The 15,000-nt window shown below is 40.8% G+C and overlaps 1 protein-coding gene across 2 annotated transcripts in view; it reads right to left on the bottom strand.

Moving 5' to 3' along the window:
- Positions 1-15,000, bottom strand: part of LOC132853558 (zinc finger protein GLIS1) — a 99,507-nt gene that overhangs the window by 11,586 nt on the left and 72,921 nt on the right. For both annotated transcript variants that reach the window (XM_060881393.1, XM_060881394.1), the window contains exon 8: positions 12,491-12,623. In XM_060881393.1, the coding sequence (XP_060737376.1) occupies positions 12,491-12,623 (133 nt within the window). The remainder of the gene's footprint in view (positions 1-12,490; positions 12,624-15,000) is intronic.

Raw genomic sequence — 15,000 nt, 5'->3', positions numbered from 1 at the left:
TATGCACTACATCTACAATGTAAAAAAAAAAAAAAAAAAAAAAAAAGCTGAGAGGATTGTCTGTGATTTTTCCCATGTTTTGAATATGGAGTATGAGTTGTTGCCTTCTGGCAGGAGGTTCAGGGTTCCTCGCTGCAGATTAAATAGATTTAAAAACTCTTTTATCCCAGTGTCGGTGAAGTTGTTAAATAGGGGAAGGACATAGTTGCTATTTTATGTATTCAATATCCTGTGAATTGTATCTGTCTGAAATGTTCTGTATGATTGCAGCAGGGGTGATGGCCCAAGACAAATTTCCCTACTGGGGACAATAAAAGTTTACCTTACCTTATATACACACTACATCTACACTATATACACACTACATCTACACTATATATACACTGCATATACACTACATACACACTGTATATACACTACATACACACTGTATATACACTACATACACACTGTATATACACACTACATCTACACTATATACACACTACATCTACACTATATATACACTGCATATACACTACATACACACTGTATATACACTACATACACACTGTATATACACACTACATCTACACTATATACACACTACATCTACACTGTATACACACTGCATCTACACTGTATACACACTGCATCTACACTGTATACACACTGCATCTACACTATATATACACTGCATATACACTACATACACACCGTATATACACACTACATTTACACTATATACACACTACATCTACACTATATACACACTACATCTACACTGTATACACACTGCATCTACACTATATATACACTGCATATACACTACATACACACCGTATATACACTACATACACACTGTATATACACACTACATCTACACTATATACACACTACATCTACACTATATACACACTACATCTACACTATATACACACTGCATATACACTACATACACACCGTATATACACTACATACACACTGTATATACACACTACATCTACACTATATACACACTGCATATACAATACATACACACTGTATATACACACTACATCTACACTATATACACACTGCATATACACCATATACACACTGCATATACACTACATACACACTGCATATACACTACATATACACTACATACACACTGCATACTGTATACACTACATACACATTGCATAAGCACTACATATACACTACATACACACTGCATATACACTACATACACATTGCATAAGCACTACACACCTACTGCTTATATACTACTTATATACGCTATATACACACTACATATACACTACATACACACTGCATATACACTATATACACACTGCATATACACTACATATACACTATATACTAACTGCATGTACACTACATATACATTATATACACACTGCATGCACAATACACTCACTATACAACACTAAATATAACATCATACACTCACTACACACTTCATGCACACATCATATAGCTGCCATACACAATGCAAACACACTACAACACATCAGAAGGAAGGAAGAAAGGAAGGAATAAAATCTGTAGAAATGACTGCTCTATATAAAATAAAATGTTTTTATTTTCATTTATAAAAATCTAAGTTTAAAACAAAATAGATAAATGAATTTAAAAGTGTAAGAGTTGAGGAGATCTGACAAGGTGATGGTTAAGGATTATTTGTAGTTGACGTGAGTTGACATGCACGTGTGTGAAGTATGTGGTGTCTCCAGACGGGGGCGCTGCTGGCACAGTGTTCTAGTGTTAACGCTCGTAATGCTGTGGGTTCAAATCCCACAACTGCAGAACCGAGAGAGACAAATAAGTCATTAAGGAAAGTCTTTCAGACTTGTGGAGTGAATGTAACTCTGGTCCTGATCTGTGATGTCACTGTTCCAAGATCAAAGAAAAACTCATTCATTAATTGGCTACACAGAGATTTCTCAGCTATTTGATCTGCATTCCTTACAAACCAGCAGTTTGTGATACACGTGAGGAGGAAACGTGAGCCAAATAGTGACTGTGAATTTCAGGGAGACGTCGAGCGTAGAGGGTCCTCCATGTTAAAGTCCGCATGGCGAGCAGCGTGCTCTATTTTCACTGGCATCTTTTTAATATTAGCTTCAGAAAGTGACGGCAGATATTTACTGAGTAAAAGGAGTCTAAATGGGCCGTTTCAGCCAGGGTAAACACATTTAGCAATGAGGTCAGCGGCTAAAGCAGTGCGAGTCGGGCCGCGTTAGATAATTTTGTCAAAATGTTTAATGTCCTGCTAAACCGTTTGGGGAAAAACAAGTGCGGCTGCCGGTGTTGACCTTGGCAGCGGCGGCGTGTATGCACTAGGCTCTGGGCATGTAAATCAAACACCGCTCTGACTTCAGGAAAATGTAAGTAGACGTTTCATACCTGGCTCGTTATAAAGCGTCGTTATGTACACGCTTTTGATTAAAGGCTGCAGTCGGCACACGTTCATATGCGCAGGTGCTGCGATGCGGTCTTTCGCAGGGTGGGAAGTGGAACGAGGAATAAAACACCCTGTTTCATGATGGTAGAGGAAAATGATGAAGGACGGGCTGGTGTGATGAAGATGATTACTGTCCTGGAGCAGCACGTCTCTGAGTTTTAGCGTTTGGCAGACACGCTTATCCAGAGCGATTAAGGGTTAAGGGCCTTGTTCAGGGGCCCAACACTGTGGCAGTTTGATGGACCTGGGATTCCAACTGACAATCTTCCGACTGATAGTCCAACTCCTTAACCACTCGACTACCACATCCTCACATCCCAGAGTGTTTTATTCCTCTTACACTAATTTTAATTTATAAACTAATTCATTGTTTTTATCCATTTATAATTCAATTCACTGCAGTGGACCAATATGTGACTGTAAGCACTTACATTATAGTAGCTATAAACAGTCATTCCCTCACCAGCTTCGTTTATTATCTCTCTCTTAATTTTAATGACAAGTACAAAAAAGAAAGAAATCAGACTCCTCTGTCCCGACCATGCCAGAAATCTCTACCTCCTGACACTGGAGACTCCTTCCGAGCCTGTAGAAAAAAACATCTTCACCATTTCAACGGATGTAATTTGTTTTCAATTTGTCTTTGCGAAGCGTTACGTGTGATCGAGCAGTTGCTATGGCAACGATAACGTATCGGAAGCAGTGCAACAATATAAACCTCTTCTACATTCATAGCTTCTGTTAGAGAGGATTAATCGACACCTTCTGACCAATCAGAGTCCAGAAGTGTCAGTGGCGGATCTGTTTCTCTCAGTCGTCTCCCGCTCGAATGTGGAGCTTCACTGAAAGCGATCCAAAGCTTTATGAATGTTGGCTCAACTCCAGTGCAAGACGTTAAGCATGCGTTTTACAAGATCTCCGTTTCAGAGAGCCTCGTTGTGAGCCGAGACCCCTGAGGGAAGGGAGAGGCTTTTTACAGCTTCATTTCAATCAGCATTGTTTATATCGATCATTACTGAGCTGGAGATGAGACCTGGGAAAGGTTTTAAACCTAAATGTAACTGCTGTAAAACGTAAACAGACGTCAGGACGCTGCTACAGAGGCTCTTTATTTAAAGACCGCAGAAGATTTAAAGTTTGTGCAAAAAAAGCCAGGAGTAAAAATAACTTCTGCTCGTCGCCAGTGTGTTGTCATGGCCTTGGATTTAATGCAATGCGGTGTTATGTGAGTATCCTCCAGGCTCGCTGCGCTCAAACCCTGTTTCGCTCCAAGCAGCAGTAATTGTTAGTTGAGCTCTAAAACCGCGGCTAATTGTCTGGAGCCTTTTTCGTAGCATTCTGGAAAAACAGATCTCATTACAAACTACAGAACATGACAGCTCGAGTGCGTGATCTGGAAAGCAAACCATCGGCTGCTACTTCCATCTATAACACAGTCAATCATGCAGGAGCAAAATCTGCTGAGATCAGACTCTCTCTCACACACACACACACACACACACACACACACACACACAGAACCACAGCCTTGCTTTACTCTTATGTAACCCATGTGAGGTCATATGTGTGTGAGTTTATTAAAAATGATCATCGTTGAAAAAACTTTTCTTTCATAAACACAACACGACACGACAAACACAACAATAACAGAAGTGTTAATGTGCTCCATTTGGCTCGTCGCTGAGCCACTTGAACAAAAATTAAAAAACAATTCTCCAAAACGTTGCCGAATGCATTACAGAAATATTCACCGGACCACAAACTGCCTCCATAAAACACACTGCTGACAGAAGGCTTTAAATATGGCTGTTATTTTTCAGCTTATTATTGGCACTTTACATGCCAGCGTACATTTCACCTCATCACTCAGAGTAACACGTCTCCCTGAAAACAGAATTCTGTGGTTTCCTTCAATTTGGAAACTATTCAGCGTGCTGTTGTTGCCCTGACTGGGGTGGTGCAATGACACAGTTTGCCCTGCAGGGGATGGGAGGAGGAAGTCAAGTCACTAACCGTGGGAAAATTGGGCAAAAATGAATGTTTAGATCGTGTATGTTAGATGTCTATAAACACTGTGAGTGAACATTTTACACAACCACAAACACCATCGAACTGCAATCAAACAACAACTATCAACAAAACACCAAAACTGACCATCTAAATGTCAAACTGCAACATTCACCATCTAAACACCAACATTCACCATCTAAACACCAACATTCACCATCTAAACACCAACATTCACCATCTAAACACCAACAATCACCATCTAAACACTAACATTCACCATCTAAACACCAACATTCACCAAATAAACATCAACATTCACCATCTAAACACTAACATTCACCATCTAAACACCAACATTCACCAAATAAACACCAACATTCACCATCTAAACACCAACATTCACCATCTAAACACCAACATTCACCATCTAAACACCAACATTCACCAAATAAACACCAACATTCACCATCTAAACACCAACATTCACCATCTAAACACCAACATTCACCATCTAAACACCAACATTCACCATCTAAACACCAACATTCACCATCTAAACACCAACATTCACCAAATAAACACCAACATTCACCATCTAAACACCAACATTCACCATCTAAACACCAACATTCACCATCTAAACACCAACATTCACCAAATAAACACCAACATTCACCATCTAAACACCAACATTCACCATCTAACCACCAACATTCACCATCTAAACACCAACATTCACCATCTAAACACCACCATTCACCATCTAACCACCAACATTCATCATCTAACCACCAACATTCACCATCTAAACACTAACATTCACCATCTAAACACCAACATTCACCATCTAAACACCAACATTCACCATCTAAACACCAACATTCACCATCTAAACACCAACATTCACCATCTAAACACCAACATTCACCATCTAAACACCAACATTCACCATCTAAACACCAACATTCACCATCTAAACACCAACATTCACCATCTAAACACCAACATTCACCATCTAAACACCAACATTCACCATCTAAACACCAACATTCACCATCTAAACACCAACATTCACCATCTAAACACCAACATTCACCATCTAAACACCAACATTCACCATCTAAACACCAACATTCACCATCTAAACACCAACATTCACCATCTAAGAACCAACATTCACCATCTAAACACCAACATTCACCATCTAAACACCAACATTCACCATCTAAACACCAACATTCACCATCTAAACACCAACATTCACCATCTAAACACCAACATTCACCATCTAAACACCAACATTCACCAAATAAGCACCAACATTCACCATCTAAACACCAACATTCACCATCTAAACACCAACATTCACCATCTAAACACCAACATTCACCAAATAAGCACCAACATTCACCATCTAAACACCAACATTCACCATCTAAACACCAACATTCACCATCTAAACACCAACATTCACCATCTAAACACCAACATTCACCATCTAAACACCAACATTCACCATCTAAACACCAACATTCACCATCTAAACACCAACATTCACCATCTAAACACCAACATTCACCATCTAAACACCAACATTCACCATCTAAACACCAACATTCACCATCTAAACACCAACATTCACCATCTAAACACCAACATTCACCATCTAAACACCAACATTCACCATCTAAACACCAACATTCACCATCTAAACACCAACATTCACCATCTAAACACCAACATTCACCATCTAAACACCAACATTCACCATCTAAACACCAACATTCACCATCTAAACACCAACATTCACCATCTAAACACCAACATTCACCATCTAAACACCAACATTCACCATCTAAACACCAACATTCACCATCTAAACACCAACATTCACCATCTAAACACCAACATTCACCATCTAAACACCAACATTCACCATCTAAACACCAACATTCACCATCTAAACACCAACATTCACCATCTAAACACCAACATTCACCATCTAAACACCAACATTCACCATCTAAACACCAACATTCACCATCTAAACACCAACATTCACCATCTAAACACCAACATTCACCATCTAAACACCAACATTCACCATCTAAACACCAACATTCACCATCTAAACACCAACATTCACCATCTAAACACCAACATTCACCATCTAAACACCAACATTCACCATCTAAACACCAACATTCACCATCTAAACACCAACATTCACCATCTAAACACCAACATTCACCATCTAAACACCAACATTCACCATCTAAACACCAACATTCACCATCTAAACACCAACATTCACCATCTAAACACCAACATTCACCATCTAAACACCAACATTCACCATCTAAACACCAACATTCACCATCTAAACACCAACATTCACCATCTAAACACCAACATTCACCAACTAAACACCAACATTCACCATCTAAACACCAACATTCACCATCTAAACACCAACATTCACCATCTAAACACCAACATTCACCATCTAAACACCAACATTCACCATCTAAACACCAACATTCACCATCTAAACACCAACATTCACCATCTAAACACCAACATTCACCAAATAAGCACCAACATTCACCATCTAAACACCAACATTCACCAAATAAGCACCAACATTCACCATCTAAACACCAACATTCACCAAATAAGCACCAACATTCACCATCTAAACACCAACATTCACCAACTAAACCAACATTCACCATCTAAACACCAACATTCACCAAATAACCACCAACATTCACCATCTAAACACCAACATTCACCATCTAAACACCAACATTCACCATCTAAACACCAACATTCACCATCTAAACACCAACATTCACCATCTAAACACCAACATTCACCAAATAAGCACCAACATTCACCATCTAAACACCAACATTCACCATCTAAACACCAACATTCACCATCTAAACACCAACATTCACCATCTAAACACCAACATTCACCAAATAAGCACCAACATTCACCATCTAAACACCAACATTCACCATCTAAACACCAACATTCACCATCTAACCACCAACATTCACCATCTAAACACCAACATTCACCAAATAAGCACCAACATTCACCATCTAAACACCAACATTCACCATCTAAACACCAACATTCACCATCTAAACACCAACATTCACCAAATAAGCACCAACATTCACCATCTAAACACCAACATTCACCAAATAAGCACCAACATTCACCATCTAAACACCAACATTCACCATCTAAACACCAACATTCACCATCTAAACACCAACATTCACCATCTAAACACCAACATTCACCATCTAAACACCAACATTCACCATCTAAACACCAACATTCACCAAATAAGCACCAACATTCACCATCTAAACACCAACATTCACCATCTAAACACCAACATTCACCATCTAAACACCAACATTCACCAAATAAGCACCAACATTCACCATCTAAACACCAACATTCACCATCTAAACACCAACATTCACCATCTAAACACCAACATTCACCAAATAAGCACCAACATTCACCAAATAAGCACCAACATTCACCATCTAAACACCAACATTCACATCTAAACACCAACATTCACCAAATAAGCACCAACATTCACCATCTAAACACCAACATTCACCATCTAAACACCAACATTCACCATCTAAACACCAACATTCACCAAATAAGCACCAACATTCACCATCTAAACACCAACATTCACCATCTAAACACCAACATTCACCATCTAACCACCAACATTCACCATCTAAACACCAACATTCACCATCTAAGCACCAACATTCACCATCTAAACACCAACATTCACCAAATAAGCACCAACATTCACCATCTAAACACCAACATTCACCATCCAAACACCAACATTCACCAAATAAACACCAACATCCACCATCTAAACACCAACATTCACCATCTAAACACTAACATTCACCATCTAAACACCAACATTCACCAAATAAGCACCAACATTCACCATCTAAACACCAACATTCACCATCTAAACACCAACATTCACCATCTAAACACCAACATTCACCATCTAAACACCATCAAGTCATCACTTAAACATCATCATTCATCACATTAACATTCACCATCTACACACCAAAATACAACCTGTAATAACAGCATTCATCTAACACCAAAAATCTTAATCTAATTCAGCACCTAACACTAACACCACCGCACACCAACATTCTCCAGAGGTTCCAGTTGTTAGAAGGTACAAGCGTATAAACTGTAGTCTTTATCCAGAGGACACAGCGCCCTCACTGGTGTTTTTCACAGAGATGATATTAAAGGCTAAAACCTGAACATTTAAAAACATGTAAAATATCTTTGTGTAAATAAAAGACAGTAAACACATTTGTGCAGGAGTTTAAAAGGAGACGCATGCAGTGTTTAGTGTTTAAAACAAACACAACAGACTGGCTCTGATCTGCTCTGATCTACTCATGACAACAGCTGAACGTTGTTCTCCTGAAGCCTCCTGAACAATCCGCTCTTCCCGAAAGTCGCCGTAATTTGTAGATTTAGCTAACGACGGGTTATTGCCTTTAATTATGATAAAGAGCAGAAACGCTCAGTTCAAATCTGTTTCCTCTGAAGGTTTCAGGGGAACAGATGTATTTACCCCCCTCTCCCTCCCTCCCTCCCTCCCTCCCTCTCTGTGCTTTCTCTCTTCCATTTTTTTTTGTACTCTTTCGCTCCAGCGTTTTTGTTCCTTACTGTACACACAACGCTTCTTGATGACACGTTGGATTTGCAGCCCAGCATTTGTGGCTCCTGGGGGAAAATTGAGAGGAACTGGGAGGGTGGAACAGGGGCGAATAGGAGGAGGGGAGGTGGTGGTGGTGGTGGGGGGGGACACAGAGGGGTTTAATGAGAAACATGCCTGCATTCAGCAAACAGCTCAACACATATTGAACACCAAACATATCTGTGTTCATGGAGCCCCACCTCAACAACCCTCGTGCTGCGTTCGGGTAAAAATGACTCATTTTTTAAATGTTTACTGAAAGTGGCACTGTATTCAAAATGGCTTTTTTCCCCCAATAGAAATGTTTGTGAGATCGACACAAGAAGAGAAATGACGTAAAAAAGTGTAAGAAATGCCTGGAGTTTGTGGCATCTTCATCGCTCCGTCTCTTATTTCCATCTGGATTTTAGGGCTCCGTTTCCATCATTTTATACTGAATCGAACTGAAATCAGCAGTTTAAGGAGGTTTTTTTTTGTGCTTGTTAATAACAACAACAACAACAACAACAACAACAACAATAATAACAACGATGAAAGAGTTCTTCGGGCTTTGGGAACTGTGAGATTTGAGCATTTTGGTTTTGATTTTAGGAAAGAAACACTGTTTGTTTTCATGTCATTGTGTTTTTGTGTTTTGTTGTTTTTTTGTGTACTTGTGTAAACAGTGTATGTATTGTGCTCGTTATGGATGATTTCCAGTAGATTCGCAGTGTTTTCCTTTTACAAGGACCACAATGATGTTAGAGAGACCAGGACATGGCAGAAGAACCTCAGACACTGAGTCAAGGCTGTATGCAGCAGTAAGACAGTAAAATATGACTCTTCTGTCTGACCTTTAAATTCAGCTCCGGATTTATTTTATGCAGAAAGACCCGGTTTGTTCTGGACGACCTGAATAAACACACCAAAGTTAATAGTGCACAAGTGAGATAGGGCTGGGATCGGTGTGTTGAAGGTGTGTGATTAGGGTGTGTGTGTGTGTGTGTGTGTGTATGTGTCTGTGTGTGTGTTAAAGGTGTGTGAGTAGGATGTGTGTGTGTATGTGTGTATGTGTGTCTGTGTGTGTTCACACAGAAACATTCTAAAGTCACTATTGGAAGTCACTATCGGAAACCAAATGAACAGCACAGAAACCACACACAGGGTCACACACACAGGGTCACACACACAGGGTCACACACATAGGGTCACACACACAGGGTCACACACACAGGGTCACACACACAGGGTCACACACATAGGGTCACACACACAGGGTCACACACAGGGTCACACATAGGGTCACACATAGGGTCACACACATACAGTAGGGTCACACACACAGGGTCACACACACAGGGTCGCACACACACAGGGTCACACACACACAGGGTCACACACAGGGTCACACATAGGGTCACACATAGGGTCACACACATACAGTAGGGTCACACACACAGGGTCACACACACAGGGTCACACACACAGGGTCACACACACAGGGTCTCACACATAGGGTCACACACATAGGGTCACACACACAGGGTCACACACACAGGGTCACACACATAGGGTCACACACACAGGGTCACACACAGGGTCACACATAGGGTCACACATAGGGTCACACACATACAGTAGGGTCACACACACAGGGTCACACACACAGGGTCACACATAGGGTCACACACATACAGTAGGGTCACACACACAGGGTCTCACACATAGGGTCACACACACAGGGTCACACACACAGGGTCACACACAGGGTCACACACACATGGTCACACACACAGGGTCACACACATAGGGTCACACACAGGGTCACACACACAGGGTCACACACATAGGGTCACACGCAGGGTCACACACATAGGGTCACACACGGGGTCACACACAGGGACGCCTCAAAATCCAATACCAACTCACACCATCATCCGTTACCATCAGACTGCACCTTACACCAACGTCTGCCAATGTTCTCTATCATTAATAAATATCAACACAACACCACGTGCTAACAGACAGTCAAACACCAGGAAACCCAAACATAAACCATGACCAGCAAACAGCATCCTACTCCAACATATCCAAAAAACACCATCAGAATAAAAAATACAGTTCATAAAGCACCAACAAACACCATTAAAGCACAAACACTTACCTTCCCCATTAAATTTCAGCCCACACCAACGTTCTCAACTAAAAACACCACCAAACACCAACACACTTTAGATTTCTGCTAAACACACCAGTATTCTCCATTTAACACCAACAAACACCAAGCTTCACTATCAAACACCACTACACACCAGCATTCTCTCTGTACTACACCTGCGTCCTCCCTCAAATACCAACCAACACCAGTTTCTACCATTAAATGCAATTTTTCACCATGAAGCTCAAAATAACACATTCACACACAAACATTCACCTGAATTCTTTCACACACATCACACACATCACACACATCACACACATCACCAACCTTCACCTTTACTACAAATATATCAAGATTTTAATTATCAAACACCAACACAGATGACTGTCTCCATTTATCTCAACAATCGAGTCAACAATAGAGTGCAACACACACACACACACACACACACACACACACACACACACACACACACACACAGGGTCTGCTGATGTATGATGGATGACATCACAGCTGAACACTTCTGATGTTCTGCTCTTAACACGGTCAGTCTCATGGCACGTCTCCATGCAGCCTTCACATGACTGTGTGAGTCTGCGTTACACTGCAGAGGCAGGTGCAGTGTTTAATCCTGTCAATAGGGGGCGGTGTTGAAAATGTTTCTCTAGAAGCTAAAAAAACCCCTGACACACAGATATGGCAGAAATTGTAATGAGAAGCAGATAAATTGAAGTTTTGCCCACTGGGGCATTTAAATGTGATATAAGTGTTATGAAATTGTATGATTTATCAAAGAGGAATACAAAAACGATACTCGGCTGCTCCCTTTTTTTTGTTTCAAAATAAGTGATTTAAAATGGAGATAAATACTTGATCTGTTTGAGAAATCCCTTTTGTAAAAGTCGCTCACACACACAGCTCACTTCATCTTTTTTACTTGGGATGTTTATAAGACTCAGATGTTTAAACTCTGCATCCAAAAACATCACAGTCCAAATTTACAAAGGAAGAACTAGACCAGGGCTCACACTAAGTGTGTGTGTGTGTGTGTGTGTGTGTGTGTGTTTGTGTGTGTGTGTGTGTGAGTACCCACCCATCTCGGGGCACTGAGGGCAGCTGTGGAGGATTCTGGGTGTTGATGATGTCATCGCGGTCCAGGCGAGGTGGTCGTGGGGGAAGGTGAGTTGGGGCAGAGAGCAGATCAGTGCTGGAGCCAGAGAACAAACCTTAAAGACAAACAAACGTTAATACACAAAATTTACCAAATCAACTTATAAAGAAACACCACACTGACCTGATTAACCCCAACCCCCACCCCAACCCCCACCCCAACCCCCACCCCAACGTTCTACATTAAACACCAACACACACTAACGTTCTACATTAAACACCAACACACACCAACATTCTACATTAAACACCAACACACACTAACGTTCTACATTAAACACCAACACACACCAACGTTCTACATTAAACACCAACACACACTAACGTTCTACATTAAACACCAACACACACCAACGTTCTACATTAAACACCAACACACACCAACGTTCTACATTAAACACCAACACACACTAACGTTCTACATTAAACACCAACACACACTAACGTTCTACATTAAACACCAACACACACTAACGTTCTACATTAAACACCAACACACACTAACGTTCTACATTAAACACCAACACACACTAACGTTCTACATTAAACACCAACACACACCAACGTTCTACATTAAACACCAACACACAACAACGTTCTACATTAAACCCCAACACACACCAACATTCTACATTAAACCCTAACACACACCAACGTTAGCCATTAAACCCCAACACACACCAACGTTCTACATTAAACACCAACACACACCAACGTTCTACATTAAACACCAACACACACACCAACGTTCTACATTAAACACCAACACACACCAACGTTCTACATTAAACACCAACACACACCAACATTCTACATTAAACCCCAACACACACCAACGTTAGCCATTAAACCCCAACACACACCAACGTTCTACATTAAACACCAACACACACACCAACGTTCTACATTAAACACCAACACACACCAACGTTCTACATTAAACACCAACACACACCAACGTTCTACATTAAACACCAACACACACACCAACGTTCTACATTAAACACCAACACACACCAACGTTCTACATTAAACACCAACACACACCAATGTTCTCCACTAAACGTTGTAAATAAGAGACGCCAACATCATACAGATTTTTGGGAGAAGGTTCGAGCTGTACACACAAATAACAAAAAATAAAAAAAACAGCACATTGTTCGAATTAACCCCCTTTTTCTTCTCCTCACGAAACAGAATTTCATTCAGCGTGCCGTTGTTTTGACAGCACAAATCCAATAAGCGTCCTTTTGAAAAAAAATGAAAGCATCTCTGTGTTTGCAGTTTGCTTTCATGTGAATTGGTTCTGTGGAAAACGACTCGCTTTTAATGGAGCGTTCTGGAAAAAAATGATCTGACCAGTGAAGTCTACAAGCCAGCGATGGTTTTAATACGCAGTCAGACGTTAATGTTGAGGTTCACATGAAGGTACAGTGCTTTGTGACACGTCAGGGACGGCGTCCAACATCACATCGCGTCCTACCGTACGAACACGGAGCCAAGTCTGCCTTCGATCCTTCTCTCTTGATATTTTAAAGCCTGAAAGACTAAAGTTCTTCTGCTGCCTAAAGTTCTTTATCTGCTGCTCTGCTATTACACTTCTGTACTCTGATTGTTTTCCCAGAAGCCCCAGGGGCAGATAAACCTGAAGAAAGATCATCGCTGCCAGAAAGCAAAGTGACTGCTGTGTAACAAACAAAGCTCATTACCTGGCAGGACACCACAACACGACGGTGCGTCTCGTCAGCACGGTCTCTCATTAACACATTAATCACAGCCTCCTGTCATTCGCTTCCCTTTTTACTGTCTTCATGTTTTTCCCCGATTCACTCCAAATGAATTGAGGTACTTTATCGTTTACAATGTGGATTTCTTCTCTAAACTGCCCCCTAGTGGACACAAAGAGATGTGGTAGCTTAGTGGTTAAGGTGTTGAATTACGGCTCGGAAGGTCGTGGGTTCGAACCCCAGGTCCACCAAGCTGCCACTGTTGGGCCCCTGAGCAAGGCCCTTAACCCTCAATTGCTCAGTTGTATAAATTGAAGTCACTCTGGATGAGGGAGTCGTCTGAACGCCATAAATGTAAACTTTTACTGAACGACACACAGGCGATGATCTGAAAATTAGTTTATTTTTGGAAAAATTGTCAAAGATTTATGCCAGATTTTTAAAAAACGTATTAAACCCTGATTTACGTAAACGACCGAGCTGTAAATTACAGGTGCATGCGTGCCGATTGGTGACGCCAACAGAACTCCATAAAAGGCAAAGCCAGTGATGTCCGACGTGTAAACGGCAGGTAAGACTTACTGATAATAAAATCTATATTATTTACCAGCACATCAAAAGGCCAAAGATCGGTCTTAGCAGATCGGTCATTTATCAGGGGCTTGCACTAATAAATGTTGCCCAGTTGTCATGGCAACGCTGACTT

The sequence above is a fragment of the Tachysurus vachellii genome, chromosome 11, assembly GCF_030014155.1.
Source record: "Tachysurus vachellii isolate PV-2020 chromosome 11, HZAU_Pvac_v1, whole genome shotgun sequence".
NCBI classification, from domain to species: domain Eukaryota; kingdom Metazoa; phylum Chordata; class Actinopteri; order Siluriformes; family Bagridae; genus Tachysurus; species Tachysurus vachellii.
Note: the sequence above shows the minus strand (reverse complement) of the source record. Positions and strands in the feature narration are given on the sequence as shown.